A 26999-nucleotide genomic window follows, 5' to 3' on the forward strand; every position below is an offset into this window, starting at 1 on the left:
TCTCTCTCTCTCTCTCTCTCTCTCTCTCTCTCTCTCTCTCTCATGAAAATTTTATATATTTTTATCTTTTCGGCGAGTCTTTTCGAAGAAAACTAATAATACACAAATAAATCGGAATTAAACGCGCACGTGTGTCTCTTTTTTCATATATCGTGCATATCACTACATCGAAGGGAAAAATATTTAAAAAATATTTGCATTTGGCAATAATAACATACTCATATTAATCATATATATTTTAATTTAGAACAGTTTTTCCAAATGAGGAAATAATATTAAATAACCATTTATTTAAATAAACATTTTTTTGAAAACGTAACTTTTCATGAAGAAGCAATCGTTTGTCTCCTGTTTCAATAAAAGAATTTAGATTTAAGTGAATATATTTTATTAGAGTATCTATGAGAAACAGATATTTTTTAAATTTCTGGTGTTCTCTTTCTCACATACATACACACACACACACATACACACACATACGGTGTAGACAATACTACAACTTGGTATTACGACTTGGTAAAATTATGACATGACTTCATGCGTGCCAATTTGAGTTAAATAATTCTCTAATCTATGATAATTATGTATTTTAAGCACTGGGTTTATCGTCGCTATTATTGATAAACAAAGGCGATAACCAGAAACAGAGAGCAGTAATTAGAGTATAGAGAGCATCAATCTATTGTGAAATGCGTATTGATCAGCGAATATGTAAGCGAAATCCGTACATGCTGTATCGTGCGTATGTGTAGTTAGCATTGGAAGACTGTTATTCCGTCGTAGAAAAGCGTATGAATATATTATGTCAGTCTATGATCGATTATGGACGATGATAATTGCAACGACTTCTACTGGCTTCTCAATCTATATGGACTCAATTGGATTTTACCGGATATTTTGCCGGATATTTTAATTTTTATCGACTTTTAACTAATCATTTTCGAAGGATTTAGCTCTTGGTATTCACGGAATATGGTTAGATTTTCATCGTATCGCACGTCGAGCATATTTATAATGCAATCGGGCCGATTTGCAATTAGCAAATTAGATTCGCAATTATTCCCATGTTGAGAGAACTAGACCGAATATGTGGAAGGAGATAAATATAGAAATAGGCATATATTGCGTAATAGATATGTAACGGGATAAGATTACAAGATTGCTCGATAAGTAATTTTGTATAAAACGGCGATTAAAGAAATTAAACAGTAAAAAAAAAACGAGAAGGGGACACACATATTAAATAATAGTAAAACAGAAAAGAGAGCGAACTAATACGAGGAAAATATTTCTGACATGACTCACAAAGATTTCGCTCGCTAGCTTTCCATACACACACACACACACGCACATACACACACATATGATATATATATATATATATATATATATATATATATATATATATATATATACACATATATACATAATTATTAACAAAAATTATCAAATAACTATCAATTAATTAGAGCATCAATTAATAGACGATTGTACGTTTATGTGTGATATACGATACTAATTGTCAACGTCAGTCTCCGCCAAATTTACTTCACCGACGACCGTTTACGGCAACGTTGTGAGCGCATTCTCTCAAAAAGTAACGAGGTATACGACTATACAGCTGCGACTTTAGCACGGTAATTCTCGCGACAGTCAAGGTCGCGCGCTCGCGCACGTCACTCTGACCTCGCTACTCCAGCGTGATCGGTAATTTTGTGTCGTTAACAATTGTATACATGTTGAAATGCAAATCTCGCAACATTTTTCCGTTAGTATTTATACGATGACGGCGGTGACAATGGCGATATAACGGTCACCGCTTTTCGAATGACTTACGTTTGGAAGAAGCCATCATCCTCTTGTAGTCGCGACGCCAAGAGGAAGGGCGGGAGGTATCCACTTATGCAGAAACACTTTTTCTCGTCTCGTGGATCATTGGGTATTGGTTCGGTCGTTTACGAAGCCTGTCAATGCTCGTACACTTGCCGATAAGAATGCACCGGTATTTCGTCATGCTCACCTCGTACGGATATATAGACGTGCACAGATCATAAGTCAATTACTAGATGCGATCTTGTGTCTAACAATTCAGACGCCTCTGATGATCTATCACGGTATATAGCACGGCGAGTTACACGTGGCGCAAACAATGTCTTCTTATCGTCGTCGTCAACTGTTTGACCCATGTGGGACGCGGTAAAAATATCTTCTACATTTTCAGAAATTAGCCGGTGACGTTCGTAGCGGCTGCACGGACTCGTGATCGCGCGTAATATCTAGGTGATTTTTCTGTTTTCTTTTATTAACTCGTTATTATCTCGTCTCGTTCATAATCTCGTCTGCGAAATATGCATATACTTAAAATGAGAAGAATTTGCGTTCAGTTGAAATTCTAATAGTGGGATTGGGAGTGAATTTCGTATCTCATTTCTGGGCTATTAGCAGAAATAAGCTGTTGCTTATTTTATTGATAGTCTTTCTCATAACGCCATCTCTTCAATGCAGTATGAAAGTGAAGTATTCGGTGATATATGTTCGTAAAGAAAACGTCTTATCGACAGATGGACGAGATACATATGTAGGAATCATTTGGAAAGATAAGCTGAATGTGTAGATTTTCACGTGAGACGAGTAACGTCGTTGTATGATCGGCGCAAAAAAATATATAAAGTTGTGTGTACCTATTTTCACTTCTTTTTATTATTAATTGAAATTATTACGATGTACAAGTATGTATATATATGACAATGCGTCGTGTTCAATAAAGTTATGTATACAAGTACTAATAAAGAATAAGAAATGCTTGTGCAGAGCGACAATGTGTACATGTAACTTATAATAGAAAAGAAAACATTTACAATAGAAAAAAAGACGAGAAACGTGTGTAATGTGTAAACACATGCACGGTTCCTCTCGATACGTTCGACATGTTCGACGGTCGACGACCTTTAATTCGCATATGAAATCTTGCCATTTATAAGGTGCAATTACCTAATAAAGCCGTTAAACGACACATAAAGTATGATATAATTAGCGCGATATGCACGAACACTCAGTAGTAACTTAGATTACAAAGTTTGGTAAATAAGATCGCTTATAGGAGAGAGGAGGGCGACTCAAGATCTCATGATCCCTAATACATTAATCCTGCGCTTCACCGCCGCCTTATATGTTTGCGTAGTTATTTCTCTGATGTTACTTTGTATAACTACAAATCCAAGTGTGTAATTTTTATACATTTATGTATGTATAGTCACTTTTTACGCATTTATATACGTGTAATTTTATCTACATCTTTTATCTGTGCAAATTTACACATTTAAATGTATATTTTTAATTTTAAATTTTTTTATTTTTTCTACATGTGTATATCAAGTTACATATTTAAAATATGTGATATTGGTACACTGGAAATAGGTTAAAGATAACTGAAAGTGATTTATAATTACTGGAAAAGATAATTTCTTATAAAATTATGTACTGATATATATATATATATATACACATATATATTTTTTAAGACATAAAATATGTCATAACATCAAAAAGAATTCTTCTTCAGAGGATAAATGCATATTACGAGAATGATTATACTAAGGAGAACGACTATATTATGAAAGATTTTGAATTTTTTTATTTTTAATATTTGGTGAAATAAAAATTAGCTTTAGCTAAATGTAAATAAATAATAGATAAGTTTGTAAATGTAAATAAATAATAGATAAGTTTGGCTCCAAAAGCAAATATTAATCTTTATCTTATTTATGTTATTATTACCCAGAAAATTCGCTGATATTCTTAGGGCTGGTTTTTTAATAGTAGTTTAAATTTGGATTCAAATTTAAACTCTATTCAAACAATGTGTTTGTTTTGTTTAAGCAGAGTTTAAGTTGAAATTTAAGTTTAAACTATCATTGAAAAACCGACCCTTAATGTTCTAATTACAAAAAACAATAGAAAGAAGTTATAAGTTGGGAGCAAGAAATATCTCGCGTTTTTATCGAATTTTTGAACAAGAAACAATGAAGACTTTTTTTTAGAACCTAATATATATTTCTTCTTAATTTCACGTTAACTTTACGTGTAAGAAAACGTAAATATGTAAAGATTTTTTAAATGTGTACCTCTTACACATTTCAATCAATCATTTTAAACAAAATTACACACATAAATGAGTGCTTTTACACACATAAATATATACTTACTACTTGGATTTGCAATGTATCGGATAAATATTTCCTTTGTTTTTATTTTCTTGTTTTTGTTTACGTGAAGAAAGTTTCGAAATGATTCATCTCGTTAACCTTCACAACTTCTTCAAAGGTCATAAACATATACCATTTGATCGTTTCTCTTTTCTTGCTTTTTACAAGTGTAATGCTAACTTCCATACTAAAATGATCCGTGCTGCTAATCGTACGAGCGACATGAATATTTATAATCAATTATGAGCTCGCGCGATTAGCTATCCTCTATCTCTGCTTGAGTACATGCACATATTTCGGATGCGTTCTCTTGATTACTTCTCGTTAGTCGGCTGGCAAAATCGCTTCCTCGCCCACCACACTGCGGCCAATGCTGCCGCTAGAAAACCTATACCGGCCACGATTCCCATGGAGATTGCACGATTGCGACGATAAGCGGGAACTTCCAAACCAACCCGGTCGCTTGTTGCAACATCGTCAATAAGAGACATCGCGGCCACCTCGAAAGTGTAGTAGCTCTCCTCTTCCAGAGTTTTCACTGGAAAATCATTGCGATCGTTTATTTCAGTTGTTATTGTTTCATTATTTTTACTTCAACGCGCGTTGGATGTTCCATGAGCATTGGATAAATTAACACCTTCGTTGTCAGCGTCACACACGTATGACACACCGATCTCTTATGAGAGACCAGTGTCACACAAAAAACCTTTGTTCATAACTGAGTGGGGACTAGATGAAAACTCTGTGATTAGAAATGATATCTCTGTTATCGCGACTGAAAACATAAACGGTTAACTGCGGTTAAAACTCGGTTGAGATAACTGGGAATAGTTGATAGAGTAAAATTTCCTACAGGAATTTTGTTGTTTGTACAATCGAATTTGCATTTGATCCTCAACAACAGAACACTCAAAAAATCCAATTATAATACTACGGAGTTGTTTTTAGCGCGCATATATGCATATGCAAATATCTGAATAATATCTAAATATAATTTTTCTTTTTCTATTCACATAAACAATCTAACCTTGTTTTACATAAGTCCATAAAACATACAGGTTAGTCTGTGAGAAAAAAAGAGTTTATTCCTCAAATAGACTGTGGTAACGAATATGTTGATGGAAGAAAAATCAGAATATAAATGAATAATTGCTGCATTTGTGCGAGAGTGGTCGCTCACCTAAATAATAAGTGTCCGTCGTTTCCGCTCTTCCGTATAAATGTTCCGAGGGTCCTCTAAACCATCTCACTGTGTAGAGTCTGACTTGACCCTTGCCGTACTCGGGCGGCTCCCAAGTTACCAAATAACCCTCAACGGTTGCTTGCACTCTCACGTTGAGCGGTGGTCCCACGATTTCAGTTTCTGAAATAGAACTCGAACATTTATCTCCTTCTAGTCTTGGGACGTTCAACCCACGTAGCGACCAAGTTTGTCCTCGAAAATGATTACTCACCATGTTGACTGCGATATTCCGACGCCGAGTTCTCGTCAATGGAACCTAGAAAAGATGGGTCTTTCATTAGTTTATTTCATACAATCCGTTTCGATGAGCGACCGAACGATCGATGATCGTTAATCGTACTCGGCTGGGTAAATATCCGAAGCGCTTTGCTGAACATCCCGTCGCCGTGCTTGTCTTGGCTCAAAACCATGAATTCGTACTCTCGCCCTGAGTTGAGATTATTCACCGTTGCCTCCGTGATTTTTCTGGAGAGGATCTTCATGGTCCTCCACTCAGACGTGTCCGTGGGTCTGTACCTGCGCAAAAATTGTGCGTATCGTTTTGTCATGAGTTAATCGGCGCAGGGCCGGTATTTCAATAGCTTAAACTTAGATTTAAGCTTAAACTCAGTACTAATAATGTGTTTGATACGTTTTAAACAGAGTTTAAACTTACATCTAAAGAATTAAACTTTATTGAAAAATCTCTAAAGGGAATCCATCGCGTTTTGCAGCGACTGGAATTTGTTTTAATTTTGTGCTCCATCCTTATTGAACAAATGAATAGGAGTTAGGAAGGAACGAATATGTGAATAAGAGATAAGAGGGCTCTTAAGATATATAATCAAAGAAAGTGAGGAATGAAAAAAGATGAAGGAAGAAAATACGAACTAACACTGTTAGCGTGAATATTTATAGCGGGAATATAACTATTCCCAGTTATCTCAACTGAGTTTTAACGGTAGTTAATCTTTCATGTTTTCAGTAACGATAACAGAGATATCATTTCTAGTCACAGAGTTTTCGTAACACGCTCACTGTTACTATAGTGAACTTTTTTTTTTCCTTATTTGAGTGGAAATTTTGATTCTACTTTCAATCTCAATATTGTATTTCTATTTTGATATTCTGAAGGCTGTCAACTTCATTTAATTCTATTTAACTTACCAGATTTGCTGAGAGCTCCTTTCTAAAACATTTAAGTAACATTTTGTCCGCATTTAAAAGTAGAATTTCAGTTTCCATATGTATTACATAATCCTTCAAAATATACAAATGTTAGAAAGTTCAGGTCTAAAGTAGCGTTAAAACTTCGACTCGGGCGCTTTCTTTGATTAAATATCGAATGTATCGCGCGCGAGATGCGTTACCATACTGAATACTCCATCTTAGGTCGCACATATCCTGGTATCCAGGTCAAAGTGACGGCGTTCTTGCTGCTGTTGGCGCTCAGATTGTACGGTGCCCTCGGCGGGACATTCAACACCATCAGTTCCGCGTCCGCGACAACCGTCGCCGCTTCGTTGCTGGCCGCGCATTGGTACAAGCCTCGATCGTGTTCCTGGATCCTCTCTATCGTAAGATTGCCACCGATCATGATGGTTCTCTCGGGCGATAGGGGCGTTCCGTCCTTTAGCCGAGAAACACCGTAAGTTTTATCATACGACGTAACGCTAACATAAGTCGCTAATCGGTACGACGTACTTTGTACCACACGATGGTCGGCCGATGTGCGTCGTCGCCATCTCTGGCGTCGCACGGGATCTCCAAGCTCTCGCCCAGCTTTCGCATGTACAAATGCTGCGGCGTTATCGTGAACACCGGCGGTCTTTGAACTATCTGCGAAAAATAATTAGCGATATCGAGTAACGACCCAGATATACTTTCACGATCGTGAGACAATCGATGGTGGAAACTTTAGATGGAAACTTTATAGCTTTAAATTTAACTTTATAGTTTTAAATTGCGTTTATGATGCAAATTTACGGTATTGAATTAATCATTAAATTCATATCGTACAATGATATGAACTTTCTGTTATATATCGACGCAACCAAAATTCGCTAAAACTTATTCCTAGATTTTCATATTACATTTTGCGTGACATATTATTTTAAATGGATTGTGATAATTTTCCCCATTTCTTTTGTATTTCTATTTTGTCATTCTAGAAATATAATTCATACTATATTTTGTGATAAATATGAATACTTAGTTATAAGGCCGATTCTACATTAGTTGTAAGTCTCAAGGTCGCAAGAAAATTGACCAATCACAGTCAATTCTTCTTTGGTCGTAAGAAGAACGATCGATTGTGATTGATAAATTTTCTTACGATCTTACGACTTGCAACTAATGTTGTTAAGAACGACCTTTAGGGATGCAACCTTTGCACATCGACTAGTAAAGTTGCTGTTAAATTTACATACACCTATGTCCAACTGAGGAATGTCGAACGCGTCGCGCGTCGATATTGTTTTGAGAAACTGGCGTATGTGATGTCGAGGGGAAACGTTCGTTCAATTTCGTTCCGGAGAGCCGTATGGCTCGGAGGATTCGTAATTGGCGGACAAAAGCGCGGTTAAGCAGTCGCCGTCGACTGGTCAATGGTCTCAATGCTGACGTGCTCTCTGTTTTTCTCCCTATCTGTGCAATCTGTGTCGCTCACTACGCGCGACGATGGCGAGAGTACTACTCACTACGGTGATCGAAGGGCTGGGCCCTTCGGTGCCTAGTTCGTTATAGGGGGTGCAGCTGTAGCTTCCCGAATGCGTCTCGTCCACTTTGCTAAAATAGAGAGACCCATTTCTCCTGTAGAAGACCCCCTGCACGTTGTAAGGATCGAAAAGAAATCCGTCCTTCTCCCAACGTAGGTTCGTCAGCGGCGGGTTCGCCCTGAAGTGGCAGTCCAGGAGGGCCGGCTTGCCGTACGGTAGGTAGACCTCCCGCGGCGCGTAGATCACTTTCGCCTTATCTATGACACGCGGAGGAATCGATTATCGATCGATCGATCGAGAGAGAGAGAGAAGAAAGACGTGAACTTAACCTTTTATGGTCTTGAACCGCATTATTTTCGCACTGCAAACGAGCGATGTGCATTTAGCTAATTTTTAATGTAAAAGAACAATGAATGGAATTCTTACAAATAAATTTTTGTATACTAATAAAAGATAATATTTTTCAACATAATTCATTAATAGATTACGGCAGAATTTTGCCGGGAATATCCCGATCTGAGGCCGCAAAGGGTTAATAATCGCGGTGTCAAAGAGCAACGCAGTGACGCTCACATTGAACATTTAAAAAGGCCGAGGCGCTCTGCTGGTCCCCGGTCTCTCCTGTTACCACGCAGGTATATTCTCCAAGGTCACCCATGGCAGCTGAATTTATGGTTAACGTCCCATCGCTACCGATAGACGCTCGTCTTTTGAGATCCTGTCGCGATAGAGTGAATTCGATCATTTCCCTCGCGCTTTACAACAGACACAAAATCAACACTGCTCTCGAAAAATTCTCACCTGTATTTCCGAGATGGGTGTTCTCTCGCGAAGCCAAGTCACTACCGTATGCTCACCCTTAGCTACGCAGTCAAAGTCGACGGCTTCGCCCTCCATGGCAGTTTTGTTGACAGGTGGGATCGCTAGTAGATTATCACCTGCAACAGTCGTCGGAAACGGCGACGCACCTGGGTTGAACGATTTAACGAGTCTGCCCGGGTTCAGGTTAGTAAGCAGCAGCAGTGTTACAATATATATATTTTTGTTCATATTGTTTTGTTGTTCAATATCAGCGGGATTAATGGCACGAGACAGACGATTAGTCATCTGCATTTTTAAATCGGCATACGCGTTAATGGAACAAATACATTAGTATCGGTTAATGAATCAAACCACCACCAGAAGTTATATGCATAATAAATAGCAGCTAATTGAATGGAAATGTTTGTTTCTTGGGGAATTTCTTTTTCCCATGTTTTATGGAACTCACGTGGCTAACGTTTAACTTGCGCTACAACTTTGAATTTACTGAGAGATAGACGCTCTCTGCGATAAATCATAAGTAAGTTGATCGTATGCACTAATGACTCAGCTCTCTCTCATTCGCTCATTCATTCTTATCTCTAATAGAATTTAACCTACAAAAACGAGAATCCGGTCTAGTTGAGTACTGACTCATGAAATAAGATCTGTCTTAATTGGTACAGTCGATATATATGTAGCTTGACATTTTTTATTCAATATAACTTACATTAAATTCCAACTCAATTGTTTGGATCGATTAAAATAATCTTATGAATGAGAGAATATTTATTTTATTTGAGCGTCGTTATTTTTAGCGAACGCAATGAGTGTCAAATAACAAAGAAGGAGCGAAGTGACCCTTTAATCAAGACGGGCTGTTTTTCCTCGCCATTCAAGTCTTAAGAGGGTCAAGAATGTCGGAGGTGTTTAAATGAGTGATTAAGCTCAACTCATTTTCTACTTGCCAAAAAATTAGGTCACGAATTTCACGGCTGTAAGCTCTCGGTTAGCTTGCACTTCAGGGTGACACAGTTTAACGGTCAGCTCTTGTTAGTCTCGGCAACAAGTTGCATAATTGTTATTATACACAAAAAACTGTAATTGCACTATACATTATACATCATTATTTCTTAAGTAATATTGATAGATATCGTTTATGTTATATCTATGTTGCATTTACATGTTAATAAAGATGCGTTTTCCCATTAAATTTTACCATCACACGAAAGACAAATGTAAGTACACAAGAGAAATTGCATTAGTAAAAACATCCCTCGGTGTTATTTAATTTATTTTAGAATTATCACTGCATGCGAAAAACTGCACAGTGGAATCGACAAGCTTACCATCAATGGCGAGATGGAACCACGTGCCATTGTTTCTGGAGTTTGGCGTTCTATTAGGGAATATCACCCTACATTCGTACCAGCCTTGATCGCTCTCGCGAATATTCGTGAGATTTATGCTACCCTGGCCATATCCGCGATGGCTGATGTCGTCCAACAAGTGTATGCGACCTTTGTAGTCGTCCTCCAGCGACACGCGCCCATCGTACCACGAGAACACCGTGCGGCTCTAAGTAATCAGAATAAATGAAAAAAACATTTGGCGTCGAGATCGATAGATCCGTATGTCCGGTAGGTTACGCAAGAACAACTCATTCCCAGGCAACTAACTCTCCGAATGAGCGATTTTTCTTTCTTTTCTTTTTTTGCATGCAATCGTGAGCGAAATTGAGGAAATTGCACCGCGTAATCCGATTACAGTTGCAACGAGACGGCCATTAATTGAGTCTTCCTTTCGTGGAACGCACGACTCACACGATTCAACGAAAAAATATAACGTTCGTGCGGGAACACGCTATAATGAAATCTGAAGCTGCGTGCTTCAGGTGTACCGCGGAAAACGAGTGACTAAGGATCCATCGTGTCATCCGCGACGTTCCTTAAGTCATCTCCGTCGGTCACTAACTCCGCGCGTTCTCGCCTTCTCTCCGCCGACAAAACGCAATCAGAATCCCCGAAACGAGGATACCGCCGCCGACAGGGGCGAGAATGGCTTCTAATCGCTTCTAATCGTATGACAATGCATTAACAGTGACCCACTGGTTGGACCCCTCGTGTCGCAGACTGAACGTGACTAAATATAATGCAGCCTTGCGTCCCGTACTCCAATTACCAACGACGGACAGACGAAGAGGGAAAGACCACCTGTTTTGCATACGCATCAGGGACCAATGGGCTTAAGTCCCACTTGATTTTATGTAGCGACCACGTGCAATCCGTTTCCGTCGCGCGACCATCCAATGTAACATCCGCGAAAGAAGACTCGGACGAATACGCCGCGCGGCCATCTCGCGCGTCATAAAAGTCGACGCTCCCCCCAAGTTCCTTTTCAATAGCACGCAAATTACTGAGCATCTCGCGTCTCATACAACTTTTCTCTCTTTTAAAATCTTCCATTACAGAGCATTTTAATTGAACAGCATTCACTGTGTGCACCACGATATGCGATCGTGCAATTTAAGCGGATTGGCACACTAAAGAGAAAATCTAACGAAAAAATTCAAGTGAGGCAAGTTCCTCATCGAAGTACACGTCTTGCAACCTTTAACCTTAAAACCCTAAACATCAAGAAGTTATGTGAACTCTAGACATGAATAAATTCTAGCGTGCAGCGTATTTTCATTAACTTTCAGAAAAAATATTGAAATTTTATTCTTATTTTTCTATTCGAAAACATCGGGAAATATCTATTAATGTTTTTGTGTGATTCAATAAAGTTGAAAAAAATTAAAATGAAAAAACGAAACATACGTTTTTGAAAATGTTAATGTTTGAAAAGTGGGTCTTGGCAAAGATGTTGCTCATATTTAGGGTTTTAGAGTAAATATCTGATAACACACATGTATGGCGTTCGACGAGCTTTTTTCTATGACGTACATACACGGCGCGCGCAACCGAGAGTCCACTCTCCGACAACGTGCATGCACATTGTCGCGCAACGAAGAGGTTAACAATCGAGCCAGCTTGGATCGTTTTGGGCGGTTTTTCTCAGCTCATCGGTATCGTGACATCATCGGAGCGTATTACCGTGTTTTTAGCGTGCGACGCACTCATTGCTGTTTCTCTCGCGTATTATGTGTCCTCGTGAAATCGAGAAGTCGTGGAAATCCCACATGCGGGCAGATCCGCGTCGACGAAATCGGATATTTTGCAATAAGTAATCGAATAACGTGTCCTACCTTGAAACGCTTTTTTTCACGCCTTCGCCGGAAGGCGACAAGTACACGCAGATATACGTTCGTATGTAAATTAAACGAGTAGCAGGCTGCTTTAACGCTCTTTAATCGTCAATCAGTCAATCGCATGTCGTCGGGTTACCATTGTTACGTGCGCGGGCTACTATTAACTACGTTGTTAATGGTTAAAGCGAATCGCATTTCGCTTCGCGCGACCTCGACTTCCGTGTTTTGCAAAATACGTCTGTTATACGCTTCTTCGCAACTCTTGTTTCTTCTCTTTCTTTATCGCCTAAGGTTGAATATATTTTTGAAGAACAAAAAAGAGGAATAGTTATGCGAAATTGAAGAAAAATTACAGCACGATCCACACTGTTTCTCTGACCGATCAATGTGTCGCATCGGGAGTTAATATCACATTGAATGTCGCGTGCCTAATTGCATGGAAGCGATCTAACTGCCTAATAATAAATGTTCGCATAACCGCGTGCGGTCGGCCCAAGGCAAAATTGACATATACGAGGATATTACAATCACGCAACGTGCGGTATTATTTTACATATTGTGTATTACGCGTTTCGCAACGGCGTTTATGTCACGAGCTTCTAGGCCGCTCGAATTACTTTGTGAAGTAATCCTAAAGTAATTCGTAATGCTAGAGCTCTGCGCTTGAATGACAAAGTAACTACAGAGCAATTTGCAAATTCGCGGTAGCGATTGATACCACGCCGATGATCCAAGGGAGTAACGAGAATCTCACGACTACGCCTCACGCACTCCCTGCTGCGCATAACCGTATGAATAACGTACAGTTATGGCTCTGCTTGTTTTATACTTACGTCGCGGTTCCATTGGAGGATGTACGGAATCGGCGTCTCGTGCGGAAAGTCAAGATCGCAATTAAACACCACGTACTCTCCCACCCCCGCGGTAAGATAATTCGGTTCCTTATCCTCCTCTAGCATCAAGCCGTAGCTGCATGCTGAAAAACCGGCGACTTCATATTTATATATGTATATACACACACATACACACACACACACACACACACACACATATATTACATTTCCGAAGAATTGCTTTTCACTTGGCGTGTTTTTCGGCCATCCATGCTTTTTTTATCCGCGTCAGAGCATCGTGGACGGACGACTGTGAGACGACGTTGCGTGTAAAGTGATATTGCGCATTGGCACTAATTTCCGGAGATTGCGTAATTTTCCGCCGGATTATGCGCAACGATCGAGCGCTTTAATAAAATAATGTGTTGTTGTTATCTACACCCCGGCGTAAACAGCGTTTCCGCAATGTATCCGGTAGAGATAAATGATAAACGAGATGCGAAGAAGAGACTCCGATGAACCTCGACGATAATTAGCTTAACATCGATGCGTTTGAAAAACTTTCGCGGTCAGTTGTTCGAGAATCTATATTAAACACGACGAATATATACACATACATACACATACACACATACACACATATCGTCTCACTTGTTGTGTGGCGGCTCGCGATTATTCGGGTAAACAAGATGCTCAATTAACGCTTCTGGCGATAACCTCGAATTTAATTTATCTCTACCTCGTACTATGTAGCAATCAACGAATTGTGCTAGTTATAGTCGTTATCATCTGAAATGCCGAGTTTACGTTCCTCATTACGGTAGTCCCCGTTCGCGAAATCGAGATCGTCACTGCAAGTGTCGTCACGTTTCCGCCAGGAAGCGAATCGAGAAGGAGTGATTTTTTTCACAGAGCCTCGTGCCAATGGCTCCTCACCTACCTTTACAGCAGAGGAGGACCGCCAGCAGCTTGTAGAACTTCGCGGCGCTGCTCATCATTGCGTTCCGATACTGCGCCACGTTTCTTTCTCCTTCTTCTTCTTCTGCTTGTTTCCTCTCGCACTTTATTTATAATATCGCATCAACGTGAACGGCGTCGCGAGTACGTCGCATTAGTAGAAACGACGATGGACCACACTCCGCGGCGACGACCGACACATCTGTCATCACCCGCACTCATCGAACACCAGCCACCACCTTCGAGTCTGATCAGCACGCGTCACTCTGACGCGTGCGAACGACGTAGGTGTATGTTTCGAGCATCCTCGACCTCTCTCCTTCGTTCTTCCTTCGCTGAGTCAACCCCCGAGCGATCACCGGATTTTTCTCTCTGAAGCTCACGCAAGCTTACTCCACTGGCCTGTTTCGTTTTCTATCTCGGCACTCGGCGATTCACCTCGACTTTATCGCTCGAACACCGTCGGATCGAGATCGATTAGCAGCGTGTCCTGGTTCATCGACGCTTCGTGTCACCTCGACAGGTCGTTGACACCGGGGAACGCGTCGGAGGAGTACCAGGTGTCTGTCCAGTGTCGCTGGAACGACGTACAGTTTGATTCGAGACGAGACTGGTGGAGAGTGCTCCGGAGGCAACGGTAGATCGAGTAATCGCGCCGCCTCGTTCAATCCGAGCGGATACGAAGAGCTAGGAGTAATGAGCACCGCCGGGAGGGGGCTGCGAGGGTGGATGGACCGCGATGCGGGAAGGGGGGGTGGTGGCGCGGAGCGCGTCGCGATTCTACGTTTACGGGCACGGGGTGTGTACGCTCCGTTTAGCGTCGTATATGAACTTCGGCACACCCATGGCGACACGAATGAACGGCGCCGCACAAAACACGATCAATTACACGCGATTAACTCGATCCGGCAAAAAACGAAATCGCGAGATGCGTCGCGGAACGCGCCGAGCCTTCCTCGGTGTGTTTCCTCATCGATGTTTTCCTCATCGATTCGTGCGCATTACTCGACGTGACCCGAGATAACGCCTGCGTTTCCGTCGCCGTCATCGGGAGATTCGTCGTACTTCCGATGAGAAATTTCGCTAGCTTCGTGCTACATTTCATATCTTTCTCCACTTGCTACATATCGGGAAGAAAGTTTAGTTAAATTAACCTGACAATATGGATGAATCAAATTTTACATTTTGGTTAAAGGAATTCGGTTGAAATTAAATTTTTGATGAATCTTGGTTTATGGACAAAATATGACAAATAGTATATTAAATATAATATTCTAGAAGAGTCAGAACTCCTGTTTCTTTCCATCAAAATACGTTTGATTCGTTCATTGTTAGCTTAGTTCAGTCGAACTTTTTCTTCGTACTTCTTTACAAGAATTGCACGTTTTAATTGTAAGCAAAGATTAGTAGCAACAGTTGCTTTTCTAGTTAAAAAATATTCTTCTCTAGTGAGAAAGATGAATTTCTGTTTTCTAACAAATGCATCTTTAATAATTCGCTAGACATCTAGTTTAGTGCTTGGTAAAAAATAGTTATTTAGAATGTGAGATGTGATTATCAAAGAAAGGTAAGCAAAAAGAAAAGAATATGATTAGGTAACATTGAGGTTTATTCTGTCTTTCAGATATGTAATCTCTGAAGTCGTCGTCCGAGCATGCGAAGGGTTGCGTTCTTACAACGAGAACGGAAGAATTATACTACATTCAACCTATCTTCGATCGCTGGCTCGTGCTCTTTCATCGCTGCTCTTTCTTGGTCAAAGCTCGAGTCGAGGGAATTAAGCCATGCGTACGGCGTACACTGAGAAAAAAATATTTGGTATTTGTAGCTATAACCACATAGAAAAACAATTATTACAACTCTTATACTCAAGAAAACTAATTGTTTATTAAATTCTAGTATAATGTTAGTGATGATAACTTTGCATATTATTATTATTGCATGTTACTACTACTTTACTACAAAAAATGGTTGCGCTCCCAATAAAAACTATAGTTTTGGTTAGATCAATCATTTTTTTCTTAGTATAAGTAAGTAGGTATCAAAAGTTTATTCCCTAAACCCGGTTACATATAAAAACGCATGATCTGTACTATGCATAAGTTAATTATATTTTGCATTAATGAAGTCAATGATCGTCGTTTCATATAAAATAACAGAAGAAATAGAAATATAAAATATTTCGCCTGAGATATGTTATTTTTATTTAAGTAGATTATATATGAAAAGTAAAACTGGTGTTTACATCCGCTAAATAAAAATTTGTAGAACATGTGAATTCTCATGACACAATAAAGTGGCCTTTGAACTCTTTTACTTATACACCCACGTAATTATCGTTTATGCGGCTCTTTTAAGCTCTAAGACTCTGGTTTCCGGTTACAACCTGATTAACATCCCTCATAAAATGAACGACCTCTCTGTCTCACTTTCTCTTTGTTGGATTCGTACACAGAAAAATACATACTGCATTTAAGTCAATGGTATTTGTGTTTTAAGTATTTCATAAGTTTACATTTCCGCAAATGTATCATAAGTTTATTATAAGCGATAAATTTATTAAAAATATATTGCAAATCCTAATAAACTTAGTATTTTGATTAAAAGTATTAAATTGAAAAGCAAAAGTTTATTTACTGCATAGAGTCGAATCATTTTCTGTGATAAAATTTTATAATATTCTTATAAAGAGAATAAATTCTTTTTTTGGGCACATGATAATATATAAGCACTTCTTAAATTTATGATAGATATCTTAAGACTACTATGAAGAAAATATTCCTTGTTAAAGGTAATTATATCATTCAAGAGAAAAGTAAATTGAGTAATCGCTTTCTTAGCAGTAGAATGATATTTTTTATTTATACATAAAAGGTATAGAAAAAATAAAAAAGGACAATATATATTTTTGCAATTTATTTTCTTGAATCAAATTGTTTTATTTTCCCAAGAGCAGCAAGAGATATACACGATATTCTGAAAATAGAATTTGTGTATTTTTACTTTTATTCTATCGGACTATAGAAAATTTTATTGATGTCTCTTCTTGCACCTATATGATACGTAGAGGAATCGTATCAAAAAGTCCTTTCAACAACGCGATTTACAAGTGAGTTTCACGAGATGCTTAGAATCGCGAAACCATGTCTCGAATCGAGCAGCAAACTACATGCCGAAGCAACAAAATGCCTTTCGTGCAGAGAAATCATCGATTTCCGATGAGTTTTGCGCTCGCCGAAGTCGCACGACGAAGCTGCATCGGAGCAATCGCTCGCTCGCGCGCGCGTGGGTGACCTCAGATTACGTCACATCCGTCCCTTGCCGCATTAGCAGACTGCCCACAGCCTTGTCACGCTGTTGAGATAATGGATCCATTCGCATGGATCACGATCCAGGATTGGATGTGCCCGGGACACTGGAAATAAATGCGTGCATAATGATACCGGTCGTATTATTTCATCGTCGACACAGAGGAGGGAACGGCTTGTTCCTGGTTCACCTGCCCTGCGCTCAAATCGATCATCAGCCATCGCAAAATACCTGTTTAACGGACAGACGGTAAGGACTGATCCGCGCTTCACGGGCAGCACGTGGTTTCCCATGTGTCACGATCGCGCCGCACGATCTTCGCGAGAGTCGTTATCGCATTTATTATATATAACGGGCGCAAAGTTAGATTTACGAATATGTGTGTGTGTGTATCAATATGCATTATATAGAAAAACTAATTCCTAACTTTTTCTGTGTCCTTTATGAAAATCTTTTCTGGAAATTGTTTCTTTGTTATTTAATACGCTGATATAATTACATCAGACACGATTTCCCTCTTATAAACGGAGAAAATATTTTAGTTTCTTTTTCATATAAACTCTTTTCAATTTTATTCTAGTAGCGCAAGAATAGGACATAGTATATTTTTTAATAGCACATTTTAATTCCTAAAATATAAATAGCACATATGACATCGGGTCGTTTCTCCCTAATAAAGCGCACTGAAATGTTCGCGAAACGTTGAAATCAGACGAAAAAAAATCAACATGGCTCAAACCCGGAAACCAAATCTAATATTCATGAACAACGGGAAAGCCTCAAATATCAACATATATACATAAAAAAATAATCAATTATTGCGGAATGTCGATTACGTATATTCGTCGGTTATAAAATTTGATAATAGTTTTTACTATCGAGTTCGCGCAAGTAAAATTCTTCTCGTATATATTTCAGCCACGATATTTAGCAAAAAGCATTTAATTTGAATATGAATGTATATTAATTCAACGTAAAAATATAGTCTTTTGATAAGAATCGTTTTTGAAGTAAATATTAATATAAAATATTATAATATTAATATAAAATATTAAATTAATATAAATATTAAATATTAATATAAATATTATAATAAAAAATATTAATATAAAATATTATCCTATAAAAAATATTATATATTAAGGAGATAAAATATTATCTCCTTTACAATAGATCTATATGCGTAAAGCAATTTATAACCGACGAGGGTAAAGAACATTTTAGTAAGTTTCGGTAGTGTAATTGAATTGCTCTCAAAATTTATTTTTCATGACGAAAGTAATGTACTATATTGATTATAGGTATGAAAAGCAGAAGAAAAATGATTTATTCTCAACAATTCTTCCGTTATAGCCAACAACGAGATTGCATGATTTATCAGGATTCATGAAGATTCAGATTTGCATCTTGTACGTGTGACGTTCATCATGTGAGTAAAAAAGATCAAGAAGGAGGAAATCTTCTTGACGGATGACTCTTGTAATGGAGTGGCGTTCCAGTTTTTGACACGATATAACACGTACCGACGCCGCGACGTACGTTGAGAGAAATAATGGAAATGACGGTAATTTCCAGTAATCAGTGTCGTAGATGCCTTGCGCAAATCTACCTTCTTCTGCTAGTTAACGGATGATTTCGCGAGCAAATTACAGTCGCGCCGTGATTTCACGATCTTGCATATCAGGCGTCAAAATCTATTCCCGTTTATAAGGCTGCTCCGTAAGACTGTCTTTTCGCGAGTTTATTTTCTTCGAGTTTAGTTTATTCTCTTCGGTTGTTAGATGCAATTGTTATTATTCCTGTACCGTGCAAGATACGCGATGCGCATTCCTTAATAAATCAACGAAGGCGATAATTGCCAGGTGACCCGATTTCCTTCTTTCGACAATAATCCTACTCGCCTTGAGAGGCAATTCAATCCTCCATTATCACCAGGGTGTAGAAATCTTCTAGTTAGGGAAGAAGACGACATTTCTGATAATATCATCTAACAACTCAGATACTGATCTAACGATGTCACGCCAACTTATGCGGCATTTGGCGTGCCAACGTTTCATTTTCACTCGTTAGGTTACAACAACGTAGAATTACAGTTAATATCTAATATCGTCAATTGGATCTCTTTCTCTCTTTTTTGTACCTGTAACGCAATAATATTGTATATTCTATCAAAAACATGCCAATGAGTTGTCTTGCAGTATATAAGAGAGGACGAGGGCAGATGTTCTATATATTTCAGTATTTCGAAATTACAACTTTTCAAACAACTAATTGTTGTGGTTGTACAAACATGATAGAGACAGCTTCCTTCTATGTGTTAATATCCATGTGTTAATGCACCAATTTGTTAAACGTATATTTTGTTTTGTAACAACCAAGATACAAACATCCATCAACGTAACCATCTTGCCCTGGTACCGGGTTCAATTACTCAATAGCGTAGAGTAAAGAAATATTAAGAAAAGCATATGAGTCACATATCTTTAGAGCCATCTGGACCAGGTCATCTTTACATTTGTATATATATAGCTGCTCTAAGAATTTATAATACGATGTAAAAATATTGATTTGTATCAAAAACACGTTTAGGTAATCACGAGTTGCGCAAAGGTATCTATGTCGTAAAATGAGCACTGATGTGAATTTTAAATCGTTAACATTTTCAACTGAGTTGTTGATATCAGTCGATAGCTACTAAAAAATGCTTACGCCGATTTTATACAGAGAGAATATTATTATTTCTTTCGTATAAATTTTTTCAGTTTTTTATTGGGAGTACAAATTAGTTCGGTCCGTTTTTTTGTGGTCAAAAATGCATTTATTTCAGAACAAAATGAATTAACAGATTAATCAAAATATTGTCCATCGCTGGCTACTACTTTTTCCCATCTCTCAGGCAATTTTCGAATTCCATCTCGAAAAAATGCCTCATCCTTTGAGGCGATCCAAGTTAGGAGCCAATTTTCGATTTCTGCGAAAGAAGTGAACCGGTGACCTGCCAAATCGTGCTGCATCCGTCGGAACAACCAGTAATCAGAAGGAGCAATGCCCGGCGAATACGGCGGGTGCGGTAAAATATCCCACTTGAGCGTTTCCAAATAATTTTTTACGACTTTTGCGACATGAGGCCGAGCGTTATCATGCAGAAGAATAACTTTGTTATGTCTTTGCTCGTATTCTGGCCGTTTTTCTCGTAATGCACGGCTCAAACGAATCAATTGTAGCCTATGCCGATGGCCCATAATGGAATCGCTAGGTTGTAGCCTCCAATTCTTTGTCTTCGAATTTTTTTGGCTGTCCAGAGCGAGGCTTGTCTTCAACGCTGAAATCACCATTCTTAAAACGTCGAAACCATTCCCTACATGATTTATCAGTTGGAGCATTGTCACCATAAACTTCTACAAGCATTCGATGCGCTTCAGCTGCACTTTTCTTCCAATTAAAGCAGAAAACTAAAACCTCCCGCAAATGCTGCTTAGTTAACACAAAATTTGACAAATTCAACACAGTAAAAAACATAGGTTTTGTGTGAAACTCAAAGCGATATAAACTGAATATTATTGACAGATGTCTAACCTCTCTGAAACCACCGAAATCAGCTGTCACTATGAAACATTCATAACAGCCAGAGCCATCTTTTGAAAACGGACCGAACTAATTTGTACTCCCAATATTATGTGTTTTTAGTAGTCTAAGAAAAAAATATTGTCTAATTAAAATCTATCTTGCTAAGAAACACAGCAAATTTTGCTAGAAACATAACAAGAATTTTAATAGTACATTTTAGCATCTAAAACATACGTAGCACATGTGAAATAAAAGGATTACTCCAATAAACGAATTACTGCAGAATATTCATTCTAACAAAATTTGTTCTCTTTTAGTACTTTCATAATAATAATCTTTTCTAACGAATGTAAGAATAAAAAATGTTCCTGTTCGGTTTCAACAGCTAGCACTACGTGCAGGTAAAGAACAAGCTAATTTTCGGCAAGTTTAGATAAAGATGCCTTGTCTACTCCTGGAAGGCAATTCAAAGCAATTAAAGGTAAAATAAAGCAATTTAATATTGCAATTCTAGACAAAATCGTAAAACTCGTAACTTGTTCTCGTAAGACTCGTAAGAACTTATGAATAGATCTGCAATCCTATGCGTATCATATGTTATATGATAACTCGTAAATATCTACGATTTTTTTTTTGTTTTTTTCGTAAGCTACGACTTTACGATTTTACGATTTACTCGTATATTTGTTTAGAATTGCATAAATTTGCGTATATTTGCATAAATTGATCAGAATGTTGCTAGGACAAATCGCATCAACTATCGATGTCGAACTATCGCGCCATTTATCGATTATCGATCTATCGAATCGAGCAGAACTAAACGTCCAGAGGGCAGCGTTGTCGCCGCGCGCGTCCATGAGCAATTGCGCGCCATCCTCGATATCGATCTTTTTGCATCAAGCAGCCGCCATTGACACATCGTTTCTTGTGCGTTTCTTGTTTGTCGTAAATGAGTTTCGCGCGTAAATAAGTATCGGGAGTGCCGAAATAGCGACATGCGACTGTCGGAACGAGTCATAGATACGTAAGTAGCGAATATTCTTCTCTTTTTTCGTTACGTGCTACTGTTGCTTGTCGCGACGTGTTGAGTCGGCGTCTCTCACACTTGTTTTTATCGACTGACTCAAGTAGTAATAGAATCGGATGGATTTGTTAATCGGGGGTAGAAAATTCGGTAATAATCAAAAGGAAAGATAGATGATACGCCAAAGATACTCGCGACTTCGAATCTCGAGTAGTAACATTGATCAATTAGCAAGAGAAAGAGAGAGAAAGAAGAATGTATCTCGTAGAGTGTATTCTTGTCGGATTGCGATACAGTTCGCGTCGTGACTCGTAGACACATCGATCAACGTCGCTCTGCACTTTTGACGTCTTCTGCTTGTCGTAAGTAAGTCTCGCGCGTAAATAAGTATCGGAAGTGCTGAAATATAGCGTCACGCAACTGCCGGGACGAATCGTAGGTACAGAAGTAGCGAATAATTTCTCTTTTCGTTACGTTCTACCGTTACTTGTCGCAACGTGTCGAATCGGCGTATCTCATATTTATTTTTACCATCGACACAAATAGTAGTAGAATCGGACTGACTTGTTAATCGGGAATTGGAAATTCGAATAGTAATCAAAGAAAAAGATAGATAATACGAAAATATCCACGATATCGAATCTCGGGTAGTAGCATCGGTCAGTTAGCAAAAGAGAGAGCGCACTCTATAGCGCGTCCTTGTCGGATGGCGACACAGTTCGTGTCGTGGCGCTAAAGCCTGATCTACAATATGCTCTTTGCTTCCTGCTTTTTTCTCTTTATCTTTTTCTAACTCAAACCTTAAGCTTTAAGCCAGAAAAAGACAGAAGACAAGAAACAGAACGCAAAGAGCATATTGTAGATATGCTTAACTGTTATCAGGCTTAACTGTTGGCGTACATCATTAATTACGTGTCCATGTTTGAAATCGATCTTTTTACGTCGAGCAACCGTCGTGGACATATCAATCGACATCGATTGCGCGTTTTACGCAGCTTCTGCCTGTCGTAAGTGAGTTTCGTGCGTGAATAAGTAACGGGAATATTGAAATAGCGATCTGTGACTGTAGAGAAGACTATCGTGTGTATGTTATTAGGGAGTAATCTCATTTTTTGATATACCGGTGTTTGTCACGACGTGTCTCATAAGGGACGGTGTCTCATATTAGCTATTACTATCGACTCACTCAAGTAACAATAAAATCGGGCGATCGTCGGGCTCGTTAATCGGGAGTTAGAAACGCGGTGACAATCAGAGGGAAGGAGAAGATAAGAAAAGACGGCGGGGGTATTCGCGGACAAGTTGTATCACTTTGCGAGTACTATTATCTAGGATCGTCGTGAGCAGTACGAGCATATCGAAATTTACAAGTGATTGACACACTTTAACACTTCATTACACAAGAAAGAGAAATATAACCTCAAATATAATCTAATATAAGTATAATCGAATTACGTACTGATGATCGAATTCATACTTCTATATTGAGTATCTTGTTACCTCGACGAGCTCGAACTTCAACAATTTCTCTATCATTGTGACTAATTAAGAAAAAATTTGCTGTTTCAGACATGCTAGAGCTTGCAACTACACCGAGGAAGCTGTTACATTTCAGCGTACACGGACACAATATTGCAGGTTCAGATTCAGGTAGAGTTACCTCAGAGATGAAAAAAAATTCACGGACTTATCATATTTTTTATTTAATATTTCTTAATATCGCCCGTGATTTTTAGATTTTAATAATCGATATATGTATAATACATAGAATGTAATAAATGCAATGTCGCGTCTCTTGGTAAATAATTAAATATTATAATGTAATGTGACGATATTATAATATAGAATATGTACATAATATAGAATTCGATATTATAATATAGAATATGTACATATAATAGTGAGTACATAAAATAGTGAGACATCGCGTCACATCGTGTATAAAAGTACGACGCGGCGCGCCAAAGGTTGCTCGATCTCCAAATCAACAATACGTAGGCACGCGTCGCGCTCCTCTACAGTCTTCATCCACAGTCTTTGTCGCCTAAGCGAACGCGTCGGATCGCGTTGCGCAAAATTTTTAACTTTGTTAAATTGTTTAGAATGTTCGTAAGACAAATCGCGTTATTTCGTGAATACAATTATCACGCTGGGATCAGTACGAGCATTTTAAAACTTAAGGGTGATTATCGTATTTTAATTTTATTAGATATATGAAAGAGAAATATATAATCTTAGACATAATTTATGATCGAATCGCGTAATATTGATACTTCTGTACCGAGTTCTTGTTGTCGACGAGCTCAGACTCAAGCAATTTCTTTATTATCATAATTAATTAGGACAATATTTTTTATTTCAGATCTGGTAGAGCTTGCAGCCGAAAATGTGTGTCGAAGGTGTCTGTGATTCTGATGGATGCAGTACGGAAGGATTCGGTTCGGACCAAGCAAAGTCAGCTCGATGGTTTGATGATTTCCTGTATTTTTTTGGTCAATTCTTTGCAATTAAAAACTAAGATATAATTTTTAAAAATCGTTGAATTATAATTGTAAACAGATTACTCTACGCGCATTTCTTTGTTGAATCAGGCTATTAAAACTAATCAACAATATTATCTTTCTGTTACAGAATTGAAAGCAGAATGCGGCCGACTTTGAGACAATCGTGTTTCAGTAAGTGAGAACATCTTTCACACTAGATGATGATAAATACATCATTTTGGTGATGGTAATGATGTAAAACTCACCAATTAATGCGATTTACTTTGATTGTAGATTTTGCATGTTGTGTATGTCTCTTTGTATGGAAAATAGTGTTTATGGAAACAATTAGGGAATCTTCTCACAGTATATTAGTATATTTTTATATATTAATATATTTTTTATATTTGTATACCTTATACATTGTCCAATATATATTTTATATATATTTTTATATATTACATACATATTTTATATATTTTCATTATATATTAAGTACACTTATAAAAGTATCTTGTTTTTTCTTATTCAGTTAAAGCTATAATTATTCAACGCGTCTATTAGCACAGTGTGATTCCCCAAATTGTTTTTTGCAATATATAATGCGCATCAGAGTTGCGCAACCAATCGCAAAATTTGCGATTATTTCGTTTGCATCAGTAGATTTCGCGATTGTCGTGGTCAATAGTATTTTCCTAAATTTATTTTATGCATATTGACGTTTTAATTTTGTGAATAGAGACGAAACTTGTACATTTTACTCGAGGTATAATGTAAACGCGCAGATTTCACGATAGTCAGGATTTTGTTTCTAGTTTTTCACGTTCTCTGCTTTTTCAAAGTTCTCTGCGTGATACATGGCATTATCGAGTATCAGTATTTCTTCACCAAAACAATAGTCGTGAAATAAAGTTAAAGTTTTTTATTTGTTTGTGCGTCAATAATTTTGTTTGTTGTAAAGAAATTTTAACGACTATATTTTACTAGCGTGAACAATTTCTGATTTTCATTGTCTTATATTTACGTTCGAGTTCGCGATCACGTCATTTAGAGAAATTAACTAAGTTAATATACAAGCAAATCGTAAAATCGTAAAGTCGTAGCTTAAGAAAAAAAAAAAAGAATCGTAGATATTTACGAGTTATCATATGACATATGGTCTGCATAGAATTGCAGATTAAATTCGCAAAGTATTCTGAAGATATTTCGGAAGCTAACTTTGCAGAAATATTGCGGAATAGTTTTTGCGCAATAAGACGCAGAACAGAATATTCTTTGCACAAATGTTGCGAGGACATTGTACGTGAACATTTCACGCCACTTGTGCGATTCTTCGCCTACATACCGCGTCGATGGATTTCGCGATCGGTCTTTAATTCGCGTCGCGTTCATTTCACTCATAAGTTTTAATTTCATGGTTCTCGTTTTGAATTTTTTGTACGTGATATATGTCGCGAGTGAATATTGTCGTAAGCCGTTGTCACGAATAAATTCGATAACTTTATTCTTAAATTCGGTATTTATCATTTATTTTTAAAGTCAGATCTTTTCGGCAACGAGAACCTCTCCTATTAACGGATCATTAATGTTCGCGCCGTCTCTTTTTCTTTTCTCGATTTTCTCGTCGAAAGCGTCATGGTCTTTGATTCGCGATGGTTTACACACGATTGGTGATTCGCTCGAATATATTTCCAAAACATCCGAATTTATCGCCTATGTGTCGTTAAATCACTAAACGTCGTTTAAATAATCGCGCTCGCGACTAAAGTGTGCAATGAAGAGGAAATGAGGAGACGACGGCAGGACATTACATGGAAGGATAGACAGATGCTGGGTGACAGCTGGGAGCAGCTGTGGGTCTCATCGACGGACCTGGACGACTGCTGAACATCGAGAGATATCAACGCAAAATGGTGAGCGTGCAATTATGAACGCTCATGTAGCGACAATATCACTACGCAGTGCATGCTGTGTTTAGATGTAAATCGCATTGATTTTTGAGTCGTTATTTTCTGTACAAATCTAATGTTTAAACTCTGTACACTGTAAAAACTGATATGTTAAGTTTAACATTTCATGTGTCTCAAAACATTCACTCTCATTTATGTGTAAATTTAACACAAAACAAATGTGATAAAAAGTAATACGCATAATATGTAAAAAATTAATACAAGAATTTAACACTTGAATACCGTCAAAAATCACAGTTTGTGTTAAATTGACATATGTATAATGTTAAATTAACTAAAATGAAACGTTACCTTAACGTAACGTTACATTTGAGAGAAGTATTAATCTATGGTTTTGATTAAATAAAAATATTAAATTGACATAATAATGTCTGACGTATTAAATATATCAGTTTAACGCAACCTGTGATTCCTAACGGTATTCAACGGTGTTAAATTCTTGTGTTAATTTTTTCCATATTATACGTTAGTTACTTTTCAACACATTTGTTTTGTGTTAAATTTACACATAAATGAGAGTGGATGATTTGGGACATATGAAATGTATTAAATTTAATATATCAGTTTTTACAATGTACATATGTATCATTATATATATACTGATGCTTTGTCTGTTTTTATATCTGATTTATATACGGACACTGATTTCTCTCTATATATA

The 26999-nt window shown here is 37.8% G+C and overlaps 2 protein-coding genes across 7 annotated transcripts in view; one reads left to right on the top strand and one right to left on the bottom strand.

Moving 5' to 3' along the window:
• LOC116841752 overlaps positions 1-26999 on the top strand; it is a 440348-nt gene that overhangs the window by 169286 nt on the left and 244063 nt on the right. Inside the window, exons 1-4 of one of the 5 annotated variants that reach the window (XM_032810085.1) lie at positions 21680-21885; positions 23455-23535; positions 24248-24351; positions 24517-24895. In XM_032810085.1, the coding sequence (XP_032665976.1) occupies positions 21857-21885; positions 23455-23535; positions 24248-24351; positions 24517-24545 (243 nt within the window). In that variant the 5' untranslated portion in view covers positions 21680-21856 and the 3' untranslated portion in view covers positions 24546-24895. Of the gene's footprint in view, positions 1-15609; positions 16308-21679; positions 21886-22522; positions 22893-23454; positions 23536-24247; positions 24352-24516; positions 24896-26999 lie in introns of those variants that run through there. The other 4 variants (XM_032810084.1, XM_032810083.1, XR_004377602.1 and 1 more) reach the window with 4 other exon arrangements.
• Positions 2672-14848, bottom strand: LOC116841744 (protein borderless). Of its 2 annotated transcripts, none has more exons than XM_032810063.1 (12): positions 13969-14848; positions 13029-13171; positions 10295-10523; positions 8946-9112; positions 8718-8862; positions 8127-8401; positions 7132-7266; positions 6798-7057; positions 5789-5964; positions 5660-5704; positions 5386-5568; positions 2672-4743 (listed from the first exon to the last, which is right to left on the bottom strand). In XM_032810063.1, exons 1-12 carry the CDS (start codon positions 14024-14026, stop codon positions 4520-4522), a joined length of 2040 nt encoding a protein of 679 aa, XP_032665954.1. In that variant the 5' UTR covers positions 14027-14848; the 3' UTR covers positions 2672-4519. The 2 variants fall into 2 exon arrangements, with proteins under 2 accessions (XP_032665954.1, XP_032665955.1); XM_032810064.1 differs by having other exon boundaries at positions 8946-9082; positions 13969-14847.

Source organism: Odontomachus brunneus, unplaced genomic scaffold (genome assembly GCF_010583005.1).
Source record: "Odontomachus brunneus isolate Ranch 3 - 2012 unplaced genomic scaffold, Obru_v1 Obru_scaffold_018, whole genome shotgun sequence".
Classification (NCBI taxonomy): domain Eukaryota; kingdom Metazoa; phylum Arthropoda; class Insecta; order Hymenoptera; family Formicidae; genus Odontomachus; species Odontomachus brunneus.

What these genes read in the sequence shown, in the direction of transcription:
- LOC116841744 (XM_032810063.1), bottom strand. Translation starts at nt 14,026, where the DNA reads ATGATGAGCAGCGCCGCGAAGTTCTACAAGCTGCTGGCGGTCCTCCTC. An exon ending in GGTCCTCCTCTGCTGTAAAG is followed by an intron (nt 13,172 to 13,968) that starts GTAGGTGAGGAG and finishes CCGGTTTTTCAG; the next exon opens with CATGCAGCTACGGCTTGATG. An exon ending in CACCCATCTCGGAAATACAG is followed by an intron (nt 8,863 to 8,945) that starts GTGAGAATTTTT and finishes CTATCGCGACAG; the next exon opens with GATCTCAAAAGACGAGCGTC.